Raw genomic sequence first — 20,308 nt, 5'->3', positions numbered from 1 at the left:
GGAGCCCAGCTCAGGGTGTGCAGAGAATGGCCATGCCAAACATTAAAGAGCCTTTTTCAGATGGAGAACCCAAGCTGCAGTCTCGGCCGCCAACAGCCTCCACTTCCAGGTAACCCCAGTGTATCCAGACAACACGCCCCTCCAGGCTGTTCACTCATACACATGAGCCCTAAGTCCTGCTCTGGCATCCCATGGGAGCCCCGCCAGAGCTACAAGGGCAGCAGCTCTGCTGAACTAGGTGTATCACAGACCCACTCAGTTGCTATCCTTCTGTAGTATCTGACACCCCCACGGCCATAAACAATGTCCTGAATAAATACCCACATCCTTCACTCCATCCCAAGCCAATGCATCCATGTGACAGAAAAAGGAAAACTGAAATTGGGAGGGCAAGTCTAAACTTAGCCGGTAGTTGTCTAAAATATCTGGAAGAGGAGTTCCTGTTGTGGCACAGTGGGTTAAGAATCTGACTGCAGTGGCTCAGGTCACTGTGGAGGTGTGGATTCGATCCCCCGTTCAGTGCAGTAGGTTAAAGGATCTGGCTTGCCACAGGTGTGGCATAAGTTGCAGCTATGGCTTGGATTCAGTCCCTGGCCCAGGAATTTCCATGTGCTCAGATACAGCCATAGATTTAAAAAAAGAAGAAGAAGAAGAAGAAATCTGGAAGAGGTGTAGGGCCCTAAGGATATGAATGGTGAAAGGTTCTATCAACTGAAATAAAAAAAAAATGTGACACGGAGTTCCCTGGTGGCTCAGCAGGTTAAGGATTGCTGTGGGATGGGTTCAGTCATGGCCAGGGAACTTCCTTGTGCTGCAGACAGTCAAAAGGAAAAAGAAAAGCTGCAATGTGCCTTAGTGTCCCATTGATTCAGAGATGTCTCAAGGGTGCATCTGGGGAGGTACACAAGGAGGTGGCATCTCAGCCCCGTCCAGATCCATCCACCCCATGATGACTAGAGGGTGCTCCAGACTTCCATCAGGAAGATGATTGAGGGTGACTCAACTCACAGGGTGACTTGGGCATATTCCAGTAAGACTAGCCCCCTCTGGAGTCCTGAAGCCCAGCTTTCGCCAGCAGAAAGTAGGGTTTGGGGGAGCCAAAGCATCACCAACAAAAATCCAGAGGTGACTGGTCCAGAGTCACCTACCTCAAGTAATAGGAAGTCTGTACATCTTAACGTGTAGCAATCCCAGGTGGGTGGAAACACTGTCCAATTCCCAGAAGTAAATCTTAACCCCAGGAAGACTTAGAACCAAGGACAGAATTGATCAAGGATCAAGACAACCTGAACCATGGCATTAGCGGTAGTGGTTCTGCATTTAAAAAAAGGGGGGAGTTCCCATCGTGGTGCAGTGGAAAAGAATCCCACTAGGAACCATGAGGTTGTGGGTTCAATCCCTGGCCTTGCTCAGTGGGTTTAAGGATCTGGTGTTGCTGTGAGCTGTGGTTTAGGTCACAGATGTGGCTCAGATCTGGTGTTGCTGTGGCTATGGCGAAAGCTGGTGGCTACAGCTCCAATGAGACTCCCTAGCCTGGGAACCTCCATATGCTGCCCTAAAAAAAAGACAAAAAATAATCTGTACATATTTTGTTCTTTTTTTTTTTGGTCTTTTTAGGCACGCACCTTGGTATGGAGGTTCCCAGGCTGGGATTGAATCAGAGCTGTAGCCGCCAGCCTACACCACAGCCAGAGCAACACCAGATCCTTTAACCCACTGAGTGAGGCCAGGGATCAAAACGGCATCCATCATGGTTACTAGTTGGGTTCGTTACCACTGAGCTACAACGGGAGCTCCTGGTTCTTTCTGACAAATAAGCCTAATGACAGGTATCTTTTTTTTTTTTTTTTTTTTTTTTTTTGTCTTTTGGTCTTTTTTGCCTTTTCTAAGCCCACACCCTCGAAATATGGAGGTTTTCAGGCTAGGGGTCGAATTGGAGCTGTAGCTGCCGGCCTACACCACAGCTCATGGCAATACCGGATCCTTAACCCACTGGGCAAGGCCAGGGATCAAACCTGCAACCTCATGGTTCCTACTCAGATTCATTAACCACTGACCCACAACGGGAACTCCATGACAGGTATCTTTATAACACAACATTTTCATATGTGTAAATGAGCTACTGAGATAGGAGGTTCTGATGCCTGGTTACAAAATGCTCAGTATGGAAACACCTAAGACAGTAAGATTCACATGGAGTTCCCGTTGTGGCACAGTGGAAACAAATCCAACTAGTATCCATGAGGGTGTGGGTTTGATCCCTGGCCTCGCTCTGTGAGTCGGGGATCTGGCGTTGCCACGAGCTGTGGTGTGGGTCACAGATGTAGCTCGGATCCCGTTTGGCTGTGGCTGTGGCACAGGCTAGCAGGTGTTGTTCCGATTCGACCCCTAGCCTGGGAACCTCCAGATGCCCAGGAGGCAGTCCTAAAAAGCAAAAAAAAAAAAAGAAAGAAAAAAGAGTGATGCATCACAGAGGGATCAAAATGACCAGGTGAACAAGGGAGCTTAGGGAGCCCAGTGGTAGAGGCCCCTCAGAAATGACCTCTGCTCAGCTCCAGAGCTATGGAATTTACCTACCTTAGACATAGAACAAGTAAAAGATGTGTAAGCTGAACTTCAAAACTCAAGGAAGAATTAGGGTTTGAAGCTTTTGATGGTAATAAAATGATCGGACATGATATCCAAGAAATAAAGCAGATGAGTCTTTTCTGCACCAAATATGAGTCATTGAAATCCCTCACGTACATGTGTGCACCCATGCACACTTGGGTCCCAGTGTGTGCAAGCAGAGTGCTAGAAATTCCCGCTCAGGGGCAGCCACAAGTTCAGATCAACACTGTATGATACAAATATATGTAACAAAGCCTGGGATTTTATTTCCAAGTTGGCACATGTAGAAGGCACAGGGGCAAATAGATGGCTTTGGGGCACAGGAAGTAGAAATGGGAAGGGGTGTGTCCAAGGTCCCCCTACCTCCACCACCTTCTAAGCACACTTGAGACAGGACCAGAGGTGGGTGCTCTGGCCAGGGCCCTGAGGTCCTATTGGCTCTGGATGAGAGCCTTGAGACAGCTCCCCAGGCATGACCCTCTCCCCCCAGGATGGGCAGGGCCCTGCCGGCGCCCCCAGCTCCAAGGCCCTGGGGGAGGACCAGGATCAGAGAGAGAAGAACAGGATGAGGACCAGGAGAAGCACCCCCAGCAGCACCACAATGGCACACCACTGTCGGCGGTCTGGGGGCAAGAGGGTCAGAGTTCACAGAGGTGAGGCAGTCCTACCCACAACCCACTCCCCCCCTCATCCCACTGCCAAATCGCTTCTCCCAGGGGACTCACCACTGGTCATGTGGGATACTTTGGCCATCTTCCTGAGGACGCCATCCATCCGGGACTGGGTGTGGTCCATCTCATGAGCAAAGGCGTCCAGCATACTGCCGAGATCAGGAGGGCATCAGCCCCTGGAAGGGCTGAGGGCTCCTGGCCCACCCCCAGGGTCACGGCCTCACATGCCCTGCTCGTCCAGCTCCTCCCCAACTCGGCCAGACATGTGTTTCAGAACCCGGATGCTCCCAGACACCATTTCCAGCTGTTGATCCTGTTGGTCCATGATCAGCTGTAGATGGGAGGGGTGGGGACTGCTGTAGGTGGGGAGCCCTGAGCCTGCTGCAGATTCCTCCAGCCCAGCACCTCCAGCCACCCACACAAACCTGCTGTGTAGCCTGCTGCTCTTCAATGTAGCGAGAGGTGGCCGACACCACACTGGCGTCCAGCAAGTCGCTGGATGATTTCAGGGTGGCTGGCTTGCCCGTTAACATCTGTGGGGGCCCAGACCACAGGCTCAGGGAGCGACACCCACTCACGGCAGAGACAGACAAGATTTGTGGCAAATCTAGACAATGGTTAGTCAAGAAGGCAGTTTCTGGAATGGAATGGTGTGGGTTCCTCAGAGCCACCACTTACAGCAAGGTGACCCCAAGACCCTATCACTTGACTTCCCTGTGACTCAGTTTCCTCATCTGTAAGATGAGAAGAGTTGTAATTCCTGTTTCCTCAGGCTGCAATGAGGACTTAATAAATTAAATCCATGGAGAACATATATTATCACATAGACACATGTATTTAAGAAACTGAACTTAAATCCTCGGAGCAGCAGCACACCTGCAAAGCATGTGGACCCTGCTATAGGACTCCAGGCTCTGGAGGCTTCAGCCCCCTACCCCACCCCGCCCCACACCCCATGTGGGTTTAAAGGGTGAGGCTGGTGTTTCACAACATGCAGAGAAAGAACACACAACACAATGGGCAAAGGTGTACAGACAGAGACAGCAGGGAGAATGTGCACAAAATGTATGAGTGAACACACACCCGGGGCAAACACCCACAGAGGGAAATGGTGTGCATGCACAAGGCAGATGGTGAGTCCCCTTGGAGGCCAAGTTCACATGCTCAGAGAGGTCAGGTACAAACACAGATTAAAAGAAAAAAAAGGTAAGCATGTATCTTGAAAACAGTAACACAGTGAAAAAAGGAGAGGCCACCATTCACACACAGGAAAACAGTATAGACCGGTAGGAGAAGAAAGAAAGGATTATATACAGAGAAGAGAGCTCAGGTGTACACATCCAGAAAGAGCAGGCAGGTAGACAACTGCACACAGAGAAGATGAGCCGTGATGCAGAAGGGACAGACATACACATACACAGGAAACTGGTGAATGCACATGGACGCTTCAGGCTTGCATTCCAAGGAGAGGGTCACCTCTAGGGACAGAGGGTAAGGATGTTGGGTCAGGACTCCTTACCTCTCTATTATTCTTCTCCATGAAGGCTATGGCTGCGGGGCTGACCATATGGTCTTTCATTTCCTACGGATGAGGACAGCATCTGAATAAAGACACCACTACCTCCCCACAGTCACCCCCACGGCAAACTCTCTTCACCTGGACTGCTTCCCGCATCCTCTCCACAAACGCCTTTCTCTCCTGCAGGTCTCCGGCTGGGAGCTTGAACTTGCCTGGGTTGGCTTCCACAATGCGTAAGCCTCGATTAAAGAGTCAAGGCCAGACCAGGACAGAACACCCTCCTTTGCCTCAAAGCCCTCAATCGACATCTCCTAAGTGTCCAGCCTCCCCAAGGGCTGGCTCCCAGAGCCCCCTGCCACTGCAATGGGCTCTGCCATGCAGCCCTCCAGCCTCCCCCGCCCAGGATATCGATGGTCTCCTCCAGGTCCTCGAGGTCCCACTCGATGCTGCGCAAGCCATTCCTCAGCTCATTGGTCGTCCAGTCCAGCTCCTCGCGTCCCACCGCCGCGCCCTCCTGCAAGAGCTCGCACCACCGCTGGTATAGCCCACGGGCTGTGTTCACCGCCTTCTGCACCTCGCTGCAGGCAGGGGCACAGCGGGCACAGCTGGGGGCAGGCAGTCTTCCTGCCCATACTGCGCACCCAAACGAATTGGGGGCTCACGAGACCCTCATATCCCCCTGTGTACCCCTCCCACACGGCCACGGGGCAATCCCGACGGTGGTGCCCAGAATACCTGGCACGCTCCGGCTGGCACCCGGGCACTGGCTGGCAGGGGGACAGGACACCCTCTGCCCTCCCCCTTCGCTGTCACTCACCCTCGTACTACAAAAAACGGATCTTCGAGAGACATATCACGCCTCCCACCCGCCCGAGGCCGAGCCCCCTCCCCTCTCGGCCTTGGACGCAGGTTCCCTCCAAGCAATGCAGAACTCGCCGTCACCCACCCGCCCGCTCCCGTCACGTGACCCAGGCCACCAACGAGAGCGGAGCCACAAGGGGAGAAAGAGAGGCCTTAGAGGCCCGAAGTGTGGAAATTTCCGCTCTCTCTTCGGCCATCTTGGTTGTGGGCGGAAACGGCTTCCTGCCCGTACCTATTCCTCTTCGCATCTTGGTCCACAGATGTGTCAGTTCTGTCTGGCTGGGTTCGAGTCAGAGCTCCCTACGCCTTGGTTGAAGACCCAGGCCTTCGGATTGTTGCTGCGCAACCATGGTTTCCCTTCTGGGCAATATAAATAACAATAGTCTCCTTCAAATCCGGCCAGATTATGGCTGGGGAAGTGGCTCCTTCAATTAGTAGATCATCTTTATGATGCTCCTGCACCTAGATCCTGTCCTGGAAGATGGTTCCAGCCCAGGGTCAGGTGTGACAGGTTTGGGGAGCAGTATGGGGATGGGTGGTCTCTCCACCTTCCCGCGGGGCCAGGGTGAACTGCAGGCATTCTGTGACGAGTTCTGTTTGATTTACCCCTCCTCTTTTTTTCCTGCGGAGGAGGGAAGCATCCCGGGGCAGGATGGCCCTGGATGGGGGCCCTGGAAATGCTTCTGGAGGGTAGGATCTTTCTGGGTGCGACCTGGGGGTCGTGGGAGGGAGTGTGGTGGGGGCAACTCTGAAGATAGCCTGCAATGAAGTCCTTTGCGCGTGGAGTGGGACCAGGGAATGTCTGGAGAGGGACTCAGGGTGGCCGCCTGTGCGACAGAACCTTTATGTGTGGGGTCTCCGAGAAAGCATTTTTTTTTTATTGGTGGGGGGGACCGTTGCCCGAGTGGGGTCCTGATTCTTGGAGCGGGCTATCTTAAGAAACCCTCAGAAGGTCGCCCCTGTTGTGTGTCAGAGACAGCGCCTGGGCGGGGGATGTCGTTGTGGAGTTTCGTGGGATTGGGAGTGTGGGGGAGCGGGGATGAGGACGTTCTCAGCGAGTAATATATGGCAGGATCGCTGAATGGGAGCGGTTTTGGGAGAAGTCTTTTAGAAGAGAGAATAATTGACCCCCCCATGTGTCAGAGTTGGAGATGGGGGACCTGAGCGTGATCCAGAGGTGCAAAGGAGGATCACTTTAAGGGGAGGGGCAGGATCTCCATGGAGGGGACCAGAATGAGAGTCCTCAGGGAGTAGCTGCTTGAGTTGGCAAGGTCTTTGTGTAGATCTCTGGGATACGGCGTCAGAGTGAACAGTGAGGTAGCCCCTACACGCCAGCAGGGGCTTTTCTGGAGGGGCGTCACATCTTCCCGGTCTCCGGAGGGAAGGAAGCGAAACTTTCTCCTTCCTCTCTGTGGGCCGGGCTGAACGCCGCTCCGGAAACCGGGGGCTCCAGCCAGCCCTAGCTGCCGGGAGAGAAAGAGCGGAGGGGGCGTGTCCGGAGGCTAAGGCACCACCCCCGCCCGGAAGAAGCCCGTGGCTGTCCCGTATCGAGATCCGGGTTCCTGTCCTTATATGGGCAGCCGGAAGCGGCTCACGCGCACGCTCTACGTCATTACTTCCAAATTTAGTGGTGGAAGTCTAGCAGATCTCTTGGCGGGAAGGCTCGCGCAAGAGTTGGGGGCGGTGGAGCCTTCCCTTAAAGGGCCCGCACCACGAATGAATGGAACTATTCGAACCGTATTGCTTTTTTTTTTTTTTTTTTTTTTTTTCCTGAGTAACTGGAATTAGGTTTCCTTGGAACTGTAGTGCGAAGCGGAAGGTGGGGCGGCTGTTTTCTATCTGCTCTATTTCTGAGTTGTTCAGTTTTCAGCTTCTACCCCAACTCCGCCTCCTGGGGAGCAGAGGCGGAGCACCGCTGCGTCGTTTGGGGGGCCACAGCCACGTGCTCACTCGGGTTGTGTTGCGGCTGGGTACTCCGCCTTACGAGTTCCACGCCCACGGTGGATTTCGTGCCTAGGGAAACAGACGAAGTGGGAGGGTGATTCTTGCGGAGCGCAGAGATGGCAGCCTGGACTGCACTTGTGTCTGCAGACATCCGCCGCCCGTGGAGTGGGCATCTTTGCTCTAAGGCAACGCAACCAGCGTGTCCCGCCTTCTTACCGCTTCCATACGGAGGGGAATGGAGAGGGCTGGAGGCCCAAACGGTCTCGTTTCACCGCAGTAGCCCATTTATTTGTTTAGCAAATATTGGACGAATCACTCTTGTCTAGGTTTCCCCACCTGAAGAAATCAGATATAACTACCCTCCGCGGAGTGGAGGTGAGAGATCAATAACATATTTATGAAAGGAAAGACTTTAGCGCGTGGCACATAGTAAGTGCGTAATAAATGTTGCTAGCATCGTTATTAACAACAAAAAAACGTTAATTAAGAGACTGGTAGATGCTAGGCACTGTTCCCACGGGGGATGTACCGGCTGGAACCCGGGTCTTCCCAGGTGCGAAAGGAAACTTACAAGCTAAGGCCAGCTCGCTGGGCTCTACAGACGCAACCCGTGGGTCGGCCCTGAGCCCCACCTACGGCCCCCCTACACTGGGCCTGCGCAAGGATGCACTGGGGCCACTGAGAAAGGATACCGCCGGGAGAGGTCAGCTTGGACTGGGGAACGCTCACCCTCTACAAGTTCGGGTCCCTTTTCATCTCAGGGTAAATCCCACCCTGTCCCTTTAAGGAGTCTCTAGCCCCGCTGCGCTGCGGAAAGCCCGGATGCGGCTCTCTGATTGGGCGGGGCGTCTCCGTGACATCACACTGGGTACAAAAGGGCCCGGGTGGCGGGCGGCCGGGCAGAGCGTCCTACTAGTCTCTCAGTGTGGGTATCTCCGCAGAGAGAGGCGTGAACGAACGCATAGTCTGGAGTGCACCTGCCACCTCCCCTGCCCAGCCCAGAGTCCCCGCCAAACCTCGGTCCCGCCGTCGAGTCGTCATGGAAGTGCAGAAAGAGGCGCAACGCATTATGACTCTGTCCGTTTGGAAGATGTACCATTCGCGCATGCAGCGCGGTGGCCTACGGTTGCACCGGAGTCTGCAGCTGTCGCTGGTCATGCGTAGCGCCCGGGAGCGCTACCTTTCGGCAAAGGTGGAAGCCCACGAGCCTGAGGTGCCCTTGCCACCCGCCCGCTCCCCTGATCCTCGCCTACACCCACCGCGAGAAGCGGAAGCCGCAGCCAATGCAGCGCTCCCCGACGGTGAGCCTCCCTCTCCGGAACCCATGGACACGCAGGAGGCGCCGAGAATCGAGGAGACCCCTGCCCCCTGTGCCCCGCGCCCTGCCAAAGTCAGCCGCAAGCGGCGAAGCAGCAGCCTGAGCGACGGTGGGGACGCCGCACTGGTCCCGAGTAAGAAAGCCCGTCTAGAAGAAGAGGAGGAAGGGGCCCCTTCGGAGGTCCTCAATCGCCTGCAGCCCCCTCCGGCGCAAACGGAGGGCGCCTTCCCCAATTTGGCGCGTGTCCTGCAGAGGCGCTTCTCCGGCCTCCTGAACTGCAGCCCCGCCGCCCCGCCGACGGCGCCGCCGGCGTGCGAGGCGAAGCCGGCTTGCCGCCCGGCTGATAACATGCTGAACGTGCTGGTGCGGGCCGTGGTGGCCTTCTGAGGGCCCTCGAGCGGCGCTACCGGAGCCCAGAGCGCGGGCCGAACCGTCGGCCAGAGTGCGCAGACCCGAGGCGAGGCCCACCCCTACGGGAGCACCCTCGGAAACCGTGGAAAGGAGCCACCTCCCGGGCTGCCGAGAGGCCCTGAGAGGGACTCTGCCCCCGGGGAGCCGTCGCCACCTGTGTGCAGTCGCGGCACCGAGGAGCCTGAGCCGGGGGGCGCGGGCGCCTTGCCGCAGACCTGCCGCGCCCACAGGTGCTGTTTTAATGGACTGTGACGTGGACCTTACCCTCTCCTTCTGGAACTGGGAGAAGGGAGACTTGGTTCTTTAAATTCCTCAGGGTTGGACTTTATTTTTTACCGGGGGCTATGCCGCCCTTTCAAGGTTTTTCAATAGTAGGTGTTTGCGTTTCCAACCTCGGAGAATTCCAGGCACTCCCCTTCCCCCTCCAGTGACATACTTGTGCAAGCGGTCATCGTTGCGTCATGGGGCAGAAGTGGGGAGCTTCCTGTTGCCATGCGTGGGTGTGAGGCCTGGGAGGAGGATCTGGGGTGTGGACCGCCCTGGGGAACGGGAGGAGGGCGGCCTGAGTCACTTGGCCTCCGTGTGCTGCGGGTTATTGTCCCTTGCCCCTATGCCTTCGAGGGCGGAGGGCTGATCTAATTTCAGGTTAAAAATTTTCTCCTCTGGTGTGTTAGAGGTGGGAATATGTTCAGTCTCAAGTTTGACCTTCCCTCAGACACAACCCAAATGTTCCTGGACTGAATCACAAAAATGGGGGGAGGGGGTGCTCCGAGCGCTGTAAGGCTGAGCCGGGATCAGTTGCTGGTGAGACTGGGCCAGTTTTGGGGAGGGGGGGATTCCTACCAGGGCGTTCTGAGGTTCTGTTTACCTTTACTGTGGTGGATTTTAACTCCATCTATCTGGCCTTTTGCTAGAAACGCCAGGTAGGAAAAAATAAAGACCATTGAAATAAAAAGTCTGTGCTGCCTGTCTGGTTTTCTTCCCTGGCGGGGGAGGGGCAGGGTTAAGGGGTCAGGAACTGGCGGCGACTAGCTGGGGCCCCAGAAACCGGTCAGACTGGCTACCACGTGGGCAGAGTGGGCGGGAGGGGGCCGGGTCCATTTTCTTTGCCAGAGCACTTACTTCCGTGCTGGGCGCCTCGCCCTCCAAGCTTTCTTTAAACCTCACCTTCTGAGATTCCTTAGACATTCCACTATAATTCTGGCTAGATATGAGGGATTTCCGAGTTCAGCCGTTGGGGATGGGGGGAATACTGTTGGGTACAGTGCCCCAGCAGGGTTGGGGGTACAGGCCGCCTCTGGATACTTGAAAGATCTTTCCCAACAGCTCCCCCCACCCCCACCCCCCGCTCGATTAACTGAATCAGCACTGGCAGAGGTCCCGTGATTGGGGTGGAGCTGAGCAGGTGAGCTTTGGAGCGCCCTTTATGCTCCGTTCCAATCTAAGGATCGGGCGAAGAAGTAAGTGAGCTCCCAGCCTCAGTTTTCTCATCTGAGAAGTAGGCCTCTTCAGCTTCCCTGCGAGGCTGTAGGTTTAGAAGTGCCCGTGGGATCGGCCCCACCCCAACCTCAGGTTGGCCAGCCCAAGAGGAGAAAACCTTCAATTTTCCCCAAAGCTGATTAAGGAGGAGACGCTGTAGGCGTTGCTTCTGGGCGGGGGTGTGGGGGGCTGGGGCTGCTGGAGCACAAAGGAGCCGCAGGTGCGGGCAGTGAGGGCGGCGGGAGGCGCCGAGAAAAAGTCCGCCCCGCCTCCAGACGGCAGGCTCGGCCGCTGCGGGCCTCCCGAGACCCCTGGGGACCTGACCCCAAGGCTGAAGGGTAGAAGGAGGAGGAGGCGGTGGAGGGGACGGCCCCGCCCCAGGCTTCCCTCTTGCCGCGTTCACTCACCGCACTCCCCCCTCCCTCCCTTCTTCAGGGCCCCCCAGGGGAATCTCGCCTCCATCGCTGCCCGATTCCTTCCCGGGAGACGTGAAAGACTTCAGCGTCTCCCACTCGGAGGATTGACCTACAACTTCCCCGTGGGACGTGGTGAGGACCGAGGCCCCCCGCCCCTAGCTCAAAGCGTCCGCATGGGAGCCACTCTCTAGCGAACCTAGCCCGGCCCCGGGAAGTCCCCGGAGGCTGGGGAGGGGGCAAAACTGCGCATCCTGTCGCGGGAACCGCCGGGCGCTTCCTTCCGCGGGAAGCGGCTCGGCTGACCCCCGCCCCCGCCCGAGCCCCTGGGGGTTTCCGGTGCGGGGAGGGGGGGTCAGGGCTTGGGATAATGTAGTGGGGGACGGACGGGACAAACACCCCCTCCCCACATACATCCCTTTAAGATATATTCCTCCCCAAGACCCGATTTCACCCATCAGAATAGGCAAAATTGAAAATTTGTCACTACAGGTCACACTGATGAGGTTTGGAGTTTCCACGCCATTACGGGCATTGGGTTATTGGGACAGGCCCTCTGGGGAGTAATGGATTGGAGGAAAATAGCTGTGAAAACTAAAAGTGCCACAGCTCTCATGACCAGCAGATTCCCCCAGGGAACCTCAGGACTCAACGTGAGGCTCCAGAAGGGTGTTCACTACAGTGTTGTCCAGAATTAGCACAAATTGGAAACAACCTACATGCCCATCCACCTGGACTGATCTGGTAGAATGTGGACCATCCATCACTTCCTCCCTAAAGCATAAAAGGCCTGGAGTTCTCCTGAGGCTCAGTGGTTGTCACTGTAGCCACTGGGGTTGCTGTGGCATGGGTTCAAGCCCTCACTTGGGAACTTCTACATGTGGCAAGCCAGGCCAAAAAAAAAGCTCCTACAGGAGTTACCCTCAAGGTGCAGGGAAAGAGAATCGGACTAGGAACCATGAAGTTGCCTGTTCGATCCCTGGCCTCGCTTGGTGGGTTAAGGATCCTGGCACTGCGGCGAGCTGTGGCTTGGATCTGGCCTTGGTATGGCTGTGGTGTAGGCCGGCAGCTGTAGCTCTGACTCGGCCCCTAGCCTGGGAACCTCCATATGCCTCGGTTGCGGCCCTAAAAAGCCAAAAAAAAAAAAAAGGAAAAGAAAAAGAAGCACCTACAGCCGATACACACTACAACATATGAAATAAACGACAAAGACCTACTGTACGTTAAGGAAATTATATTGAGTATCTTCAAATAAACTATAATGGAAAAAATCTGAAAAAGAATATATACTAAAAAATATATATATGTATATCTGTGTATATACATGAATCGCTTTTGCTGTACACCTGAACACAACATTGTAAATCAACTAGACTTGAATAAAGAAAGTTTGTTTTGGCTTTTTTCCCCCAATCCACCCTGTGGCATATGGAGTTCCTGGGCTAGGGATCAGATCCTAGCCACAGTTGTGACCTACACCGCAGCTGCAGCAATGCAGGACCCTTTAACCCACAGTGCAGTGCCTGGGATGGAGCCTGCCTGTGTCCTGGTGCTGTAGAGCTGTCCATGTCTATGTGCCACAACAGGAACTCCAAAACGGTTGTTTTTTTTTTTTTTTGGGGGGGGGGACAGGAGCACATAAAGCAGTACAAGTATATGTATATGTGTGCAAGTGTATGTACAGATGCTTGGATAAGACCTGAGAACTGGAAAAATGGTTCCTTCCTCCAGTAGCACACGGTGAACAAGAGCTCCCCTCCCAGCTTGAGAGTTTGGACTAACCTCAATGATTTGACCAGGTTGATTCTTTCTTTCTCCAGCCCCCCACACTCACCCTCCAAGTTTCCTCCTATATTAGTCCCTCAGGCCCGGCCCCCCTCTATCTATACTCACCCTGAGGTAGGCTCATGCAGTTTTAGGGCCCTAACTGCCGCCTCTATCCAGACTCCCAAATTCTGCTCTCCACTCTGGACCACCTCTCAACCTCCAGACTTGTCTGTCCAAGCCCTTGATCTATGTCTCCTCCCAAGGGCTAAAGTATTCCAAGCATAGCAGGACCTAAAGAGGATTCTTGCTACTTCCTGCCAGCCTTTCTTTTTGTTTCTTTTTCTTTCTTTCTTTCTATTTATTTATTTATTTATTTATTTATTTATTTATTTATTTATGTCTTTTGTCTTTTTAGATCCACACCCATGGCATATGGAGGTTCCCAGGCTAGGGGTCTAATCGGAGCTATAGCTGCTGGCCACAGCAATGCCAGATCCGAGCCACGTCTGCAGATACACCACAGCTCACGGCAATGCAGGATCCCTAACCCACTGAGCAAGGCCAGGGATCGAACCCACAACCTCATGGTTCCTAGTTGGATTTGTTTCTGCTGTGCCACGACGGGATCTCCTTTCTTTTTCTTTTTTTCTTTTTTTCTTTTTTGGCTGTGCCTATGGCATGTGGAAGTTCACCAGGCTAGGGATTGAACTCATGCCAGTAGAGTGACAATGCCAGATCCTTAACCCAACGAGCCACATGGGAACTCCTGCCAGCTTTTCAACGGGGGAAGAATCCTTCTTGACCTTTTTCTCCTTCCCTCATATCCTGTCTAGTCGCAGGTGCTGTCAACTTGACTTTGTATCCCACTCTGAGCCTTCTCCCTCATGGCTCCCACCCTGCTGTGCGCTGCCTTCACTTCTCACCCAGGTTAGAGCAGTGGCTTCCTCCCAGCTCTTGACTGCCCCCCCAATCTATTTTACACAGCACTGATCTTATAATATGCAAACTAGGTTATTTCACTCTCCCAGTTTTCCTCTGCTTCATTTACACTGGCCACTTTTCTGCTTGGAGAATAAGACAGGTGTGTGTTCCAACCCCAGGGTCTTTGCACTTTCTATTCCTTCTGCCTTCAGGGCTCTTCCCCTTGACATCCATAAGTCCACCCTCACTTGCTTAAGATTTCTGTGAAATGTCACCTACATAGGGAAGCCTTCTTGGGTTACCTGATCTAAAATAGCATCCCACTCTGCTACTCTGCTCCTTTACCCAGCTCAGCCTTCCTTAGAGCACTGCTCACTGCCTGAATAGTTATATTCTGTTTAGCACCTGTGCCCCCATTCAAATGTCAGTGCCCAGCTCAGGCCTGAAAGAGTGAAAGAGGTTGTCTGGCGTAAGCGGGTGCTAAGTGTTTAATGTAATATTCATCATCTCATTAATCAATGGCTTCTCGTGGCTCTTAGAATTTCCCATACTTCAGATGGTTGAGGGTCAGAATTTTTGTCATATCTGCTTAACAACTGTACTATCATTTACCTAATCTTTTTTTAAAAACTTAACCCATTTGTTGCAGACGCAGCTTGGATCCCGCTGTGGCTGTGGTGTAGGCTGGCAGCTACAGCTCTGATTTGACCCCTAGCCTGGGAACCTCCATATGCCTCGGGAGCGGCCCAAGAAATGGCAAAAAGATAAAACTTAACCCACTCCTTGATCATTATACTTGGAGGGTAACTTCATAAAAGTTACAATGAAAATGAAACAATGCCATTAAGATCCTACTGAAACAGTAGACAGTATGAGGTAAAGAAGATTAGCAAGATTAAAGACACACTATTATTATTGTTATTACTATTATTATTTTTTTTTTTTTTTTTTTTTTTTGTCTTTTTGCCATTTCTTGGGCCGCTCCCGCGGCATATGGAGGTTCCCAGGCTAGGGGTCAAATCGGAGCTGTAGCTGCCAGCCTACGCCAGAGCCACAGCAACGCAGGATCCGAGCCGCGTCTGCGACCTACACCACAGCTCACGGCAACGCCGGAACCTTGACCCACTGAGCAAGGGCAGGGATCGAACCCGCAACCTCATGGTTCCTAGTCGGATTCGTTAACCACTGCGCCACGAAGGGAACTCCATTACTATTATTATTATTGCTTTTTTTTTTCAGGGCTGCACCTGTGGCATATGGAAGTTCCCAGCCTACAGGTCAAGTCAGAGCTAGAGTTGCTGGCCTATTCTACGGCCATAGCAAAGCCAGATCTGAGCTGAGTCTGCAATGTACACCACAGCTCATAGCAATGCCAGATTGGATCCCTAACCCACTGAGTGGGGCCAGGGATTGAACCTGAGATCTCAGGGATACTAGATGGGTTCTCATTACCGCTGAGTAACCAAGGGAACTCCTATAGACACAATATTGCCAAAGGAAGAATATCCTTAGAGATTAGCTGAAAAAGGAGAGACTCTGAGGGATTTATTCCATGATATTTATATAACATCGGATCACTCTGCCCACTATCCCATATTTAGGAAAATTCTGCTTCTTGGGAATTCCTAATTCTTAGGAATTAGGAAAAAAGACAAAACTCCTAAGACTTACTGTCTGAAAGTTTCTGCTGATCTGTGTCCAGCCCATCTCTGGCTAATCTGGCGTCATTCTATGGACACAATGACCTGCTTTTTGTTCCTTATAGGGCCACAATCTTCCCAGCCACAGGGCCTTAGTATATGCTGTTATCTTCTAAGATTCTTTTCCCCTCCCTATTCACCTAGTTAAGTCAGCTTAGTTCAAGGGCAAGTCATCAAGGAATTTCCCCTTCTGCCCTCCACTTTGGTCTAAGACCCCTATATTTGTTGCCATTCAAATCAAGAGCTACTTTATTTTTTTGGTAGTAGTAGTATTTATCACAACTATTCTGTTACATTTGTTTCTGGGTTTGTCTCCTCTTCTAGCTTGTGGCCTCCATGAGGGCAGAGATGAGTCTCGTAGGTGCTTACTAGGTGGTTTTTGTGAGTGAATGATGCATTTGCTATTTTCCTTTAGGCCAGTCTTTTTTTTTTTGTCTTTTTTGCCATTTCTTGGGCCACTCCCACGGCATATGGAGGTTCCCAGGCTAGGGGTCAAATCTGAGCTGTAGCCACCGGCCTATACCACAGCCACAGCAATGAAAGATCAGAGCCGAGTCTGCAACCTACACCACAGCTCACGGCAACACCGGATCCTCAACCCACTCAGCAAGGCCAGGGATCGAACCCACAACCTCATGGTTCCTAGTTGGATTTGTTAACCACTGAGCCACGAAAGGAACGCCGGTCTTTTTTTTTTTTTTCAAGGCCATACCGGGGACATATGAAAGTTCCTAGGCTGGGGACTGAATTAAACTGCAGCTGCGACCTACGCCACAGCTGGGGCAATGCAGGATCCTTTAAGCCACTGTGCAGGGCCAGGGATGGTAATTCTGCAGCGACTGGAGCCACTGCAGTAGGATTCTTAACCCACTGGGCCACAGTGGAAACTCCGAGGTTGATCCTTCTGATGTCCACTTTTTACAGACTAGGAAACTGAGGCCCAGAGAGGATCGCCCTGCAGGAGAGCAAGTAGGGGACAGCTCTAGTGGTGCCCCCCATCCCAAGAGTCGCTCCCTCCCCACCCGCTTCGTTGTGTGGGGCCCAAGAACAGATGCCCCAGTTCGGACTGCTGAGCTGGGAAAGGGCCGGGCCACAGGTCGAGACCAGCCCAGAATCGCCTCCCAGACCGGTTTACCCGGTTCCAGGAACCTGGGCGAGGTCCACTCGCCCGAGGCGGTAAGATGCAGGCCTCAGCCAGGTTGCTAGCGGCGAGGGGTGGGGACTTGATCTAAGAGAGGACTTTTAAGGCTAAGGAGGGGCCGGGGGGATTGGTAACTAGCCAGGGCTCGGGGCGGGGTTATTCGGATGTCAATCACAGACAGGGGCGGGACATGCAAATCAACCCGGCTTTGCCCTTAGCCCTGGGATCCGCCCCCACGCGCTGCAGGGAGCTACTTCCTAGAACGCCCAGGGTGGGTCCGCAGCCCAGGCTACGCCCCTCGCCCCGAACTGGTCCCGTACGGATTCCACCCAGACCTTCTTCTCTAGGCTCCCCCCCTACCTGTAGCTTTCTCGTTGGTGTGGGGGCGGGGTTTAAGCAACGCGCTGGAAAGCAAGAAACTCTCTGGAAAGCCCCGGGGGCGCCTGGGGCTGGGGGTGGGCTCGGAATCACATAAATGGAACAAAAAGCTAAAGGGAAATGGGGATTGCCAGAGTTCGAGGCTCACGCTACTGGGGTCCCCAACTGTGGGTCTAGGGGAGCACAGAACCCCACGCCTATGTCGGGCGAATCCAGAACCTCTGTAGTAGTGAGTTCTCCCATACTAGTGTCTAGCTGAGCTCAGATCAACACATCTGCGTTTAGGGGAGCCCAGACTTCCCCCACCTGTGTCCAGGGGCGCTCTCACTAGGGCATTTCATATCTGTTTGCTGAGGCTGAGCCTGGAGGGTTATTCTGCCCACTTGTGTTAGGGGGGCTAAGGTCTCCCCAAATTTGTGTTCAGGAGAGCTGAGCCCAGGGCTTAAGTCCTCAGGCCTCCACAAGGCCAGCTCCCTGCCTGCTCCTGTCTCCCAGCCCTTCTCAGCAGAAATTCCGCTGAGTTTCCACTTCTCTCTCTCTTTCTTTGCTTTTTAGGGCCACACCCACGGTATATGGAAGTTCCCAGGCTCAGGCTAGGGGTTGGACCAGAGCTACAGCTGCCAGCCTATGCCACAGCCACAGCAACTCGGGATCGGAGCTGCATCTTGGACCTACGCCACAGCTCACAGCAACACAAGATCCCTGCTGAATGAGGCCAGGAATCAAACCCGCATCCTCATGGATACTAGGATTCATTTCTGATGCACCATGATGGGAAATCCTTTTTTTGTCTTTTTAGGGCTGTACCCACGGTTGTTTATGTTAGTTCCCAGGCTAGGGCTCATCGGAGGCCTACCCCACAGCCACAGCAATGCCAGATCCCAGCTGTGTCTGCGACTTATGCTGCAGCTTGTGGCAACACTGGATCCTTAACCCACTGATTAAGGCCAAGGATGGAACCTGCGTCCTCATGGATACTAGTTGGATTCTTAACCTGCTGAGCCACAATAAGAACTCCCCACCCCTCTGCTTTTATTTCTCCTGCCTTCTAGGTTTCTTCAGCACCTCCTCCCCAGCACATGACTCTCAGTTAAGAAGTAATCTTATCCTTCACTGTCTGGACACCCTCCCTTCTGCACCTAGGGAGCTCCCTGGGGGCCTCCTGGGGTCCTGCCTTCTCTGCCTGCCCACCACCTGACTGGCACCAATTAATTTCACCCTCAGCCTGTCCACCCACATCTGGTTGCCATCTGCTCACCCTCACCTTGTCTGCCCCCCCGGGGGTCTCCCAGGGAATTGCTAACTGCTCTCTGCCTCCTTTTGCCCCCCTCCCCCAAAATCCAGGCTGCTCTGCCAAAGCACAGCAAACCCAGCCCACCCCCCCACCCCCACCCCCCAAGTCTACGAATCAGAAAAAGTCACTGTTGCGGCCTGGAAAGAGAAGATCTGAAATCAGATGGAGGAGGGGTGGGGTGTGAAACTTTCTAACCCAGAGATGCTGGGGGTGGGGGTAAATGGGCGTAGGGAGGCAGGCGCTTAAGTTGTACCTAAAGGCTTGAGATCAAAGCCTTCTGGCTTCCAGATGGGGACTGTGGAGGAGGGCTGTCCCCCCCAAGGGCGGGTAAGGCCCAGCCCTCCCCTTCCTCGGAAACCCCCTGAGACTCAGTGGTGACAGCTGTGCCCCAGCCCGCGCCCAGCGGGTTTCCTTTTCCTGTGCTAGCTCTCCCGACAGGCAGGCCTGCAGTCTGGAGACACAAGCTCGGCCCTTTTGAAGGGGCTCCCCAGAGGGTCTTCCTGGACAGGGGGAGGGGACCAGCCAGAGAACAATGGGCTTCTGTGGCTGCAGGATGCCAGGCACTTCCTGTTAACCCATCCCTGGGGGCCCAGCTGCTGGGGAGAGCCAGGCAAGGGAATTGAGAAAGCAAGAAATGCTCGGTTTTTTCTCTCGCTCCACAGTTTGTTTGGGAAAGTATCAGGAAGCAGTGAGGTGAAGGCCAAGCTTGCTCTCCTCCATGGAGTCACAGGGCCTGTTTCTTTGCCCCTCCCTCACTGGGGGTTGTGCCACCAGGGGCGGGGCGGGGCTTAGCCTGTCCTCTGAGCTCTGAGAAATCCCAGGATCTCAGGGCTGTGCCAGGCCCGGGGATGACGACGTCCCAGGTGAATTCAAAGTACAGCGATGTTCGCCAACCACTGTTCTAACTGCCCTGCTGCTTCAGCGAGAGGTTGGCCCCCTGAGCCAGTGGTGGTTTGGTTTCCCGCAGTTTCCCTCAGTTTGGGAAGTTCTCTTGCAGGAGCACCAGGTGGCCCTAAGGGGCCCGGAGCGAGCCAAGCTGGGAGTCTTGGAAACATTCTGCTTTTTCTTGGAGCCCCAGAAAGACAGGGTGGGGAACTAGCCACTGTGTTAATTGAGGTTTCATACCCAGTCCCCTGTGTTTACAGAGCTAGCCTGAGAAACACCCTCAGAAGATTCTGTGCGCCTCCGAAAGGCCCCTGGAGACTCAGCTTCTCACCCCAGAGGCTTCCGGTTAGACCCCAGATAACACGCCCTGTTCTAAGAAGAGGCAGTGTATATTGATATTTACCGCTGGCCAGGTGCTTTGCTGGGCTCCTTCTCTGTATTCACTTAGTCAACCACCCCCCAACCTCCCGCCTGCCGCTGCCCAAGCCTGGGTCAGAATTAAAGTAAGCACTTTTCCTAGCCCCATTTTGCCGCTGAGGAAGTTAAGGCACAGAGTAAATACTAGCCAGTAAAACAAAGTCTATTGTTTTTCTTTCTCTCCTGGATTTGGGGGCAGGGGATGGGGTGGGTGGGTAGGGATCTTTGTCCAGACCAGTGGACTCTTGCTTATATATATATACATACACAGCAATTTATCTCTGGTTTGTAGATAAGGAAAGGGAGCTCGGGGTGCTGAAAGCCACAGTCCAGGTCTGGTGTGCCCTTTTCTCTCCTGACATCCCACTGATTTCGCCCACCAGCCTCTTCCTTCACCGTTTTCAAACCCAATTGCTCAGTGATTCTGTACCATCTTTTCTCCTGCTTCCTCTGATGAAAATATCCCCAGGGCCCAATTTGTGCACACTCAGCCCAGGGACTTGACAAGGACAAAATTGGCTTGGGGTTTTTGTTTTTGTTTTTGTTTTGTCTTTCTGTCTTTTTAGGGCTGCGCCCACG

At 53.7% G+C, this 20,308-nt stretch overlaps 2 protein-coding genes and 1 long non-coding RNA gene across 13 annotated transcripts; 2 read left to right on the top strand and 1 right to left on the bottom strand.

Annotated features, from left to right (window-relative positions):
* Nucleotides 1–2,852: 2,852 nt before the first annotated feature.
* STX10 (syntaxin 10) lies at nt 2,853–5,740 on the bottom strand. Of its 9 annotated transcripts, none has more exons than XR_014837547.1 (8): nt 5,618–5,740; nt 5,209–5,378; nt 4,939–5,033; nt 4,801–4,863; nt 3,707–3,918; nt 3,506–3,612; nt 3,336–3,430; nt 2,853–3,233 (listed from the first exon to the last, which is right to left on the bottom strand). XR_014837547.1 is itself a non-coding variant. In XM_085012767.1 (8 exons), the coding sequence occupies exons 3-8, from the start codon at nt 4,954–4,956 to the stop codon at nt 3,157–3,159; spliced, it is 468 nt and encodes a 155-aa protein (XP_084868893.1). In that variant the 5' UTR covers nt 4,957–5,033; nt 5,209–5,378; nt 5,536–5,740; the 3' UTR covers nt 2,853–3,156. The 9 variants fall into 9 exon arrangements, 6 of the variants coding, with proteins under 6 accessions (XP_084868893.1, XP_084868896.1, XP_003480825.1 ...); XM_085012767.1 differs by having other exon boundaries at nt 3,707–3,814; nt 5,536–5,740; XM_085012770.1 differs by having other exon boundaries at nt 3,510–3,612; nt 3,707–3,814; nt 5,536–5,740.
* Nucleotides 5,741–8,506: 2,766 nt separating this feature from the next.
* On the top strand, nt 8,507–10,289 carry IER2 (immediate early response 2). Its single transcript, XM_003123342.5, has one exon. It carries the CDS (start codon nt 8,645–8,647, stop codon nt 9,308–9,310), a length of 666 nt encoding a protein of 221 aa, XP_003123390.2. The 5' UTR covers nt 8,507–8,644; the 3' UTR covers nt 9,311–10,289.
* A 173-nt stretch (nt 10,290–10,462) lies between these two features.
* LOC146405469 (uncharacterized) lies at nt 10,463–19,890 on the top strand. Of its 3 annotated transcripts, none has more exons than XR_014837558.1 (3): nt 10,463–10,739; nt 11,249–11,361; nt 17,933–19,890. It is a non-coding gene; the product is annotated as an uncharacterized LOC146405469 (long non-coding RNA). The 3 variants fall into 3 exon arrangements; XR_014837557.1 differs by lacking the exon at nt 10,463–10,739 and adding an exon at nt 10,768–10,794; XR_014837556.1 differs by lacking the exon at nt 10,463–10,739 and adding an exon at nt 10,768–10,794 and having other exon boundaries at nt 16,539–19,890.
* Nucleotides 19,891–20,308: the final 418 nt, after the last annotated feature.

Source organism: Sus scrofa, chromosome 2, assembly GCF_054392235.1.
Source record: "Sus scrofa isolate SSC_HxYL_T2T_F1_AM1 chromosome 2, Sscrofa_HxYL_maternal_Yorkshire_Landrace_v2.0, whole genome shotgun sequence".
In the NCBI taxonomy this organism is placed as follows: domain Eukaryota; kingdom Metazoa; phylum Chordata; class Mammalia; order Artiodactyla; family Suidae; genus Sus; species Sus scrofa.
The sequence above is the reverse complement of the archived record's forward strand: the minus strand, read 5'-3'. Positions and strand labels throughout refer to the sequence as shown.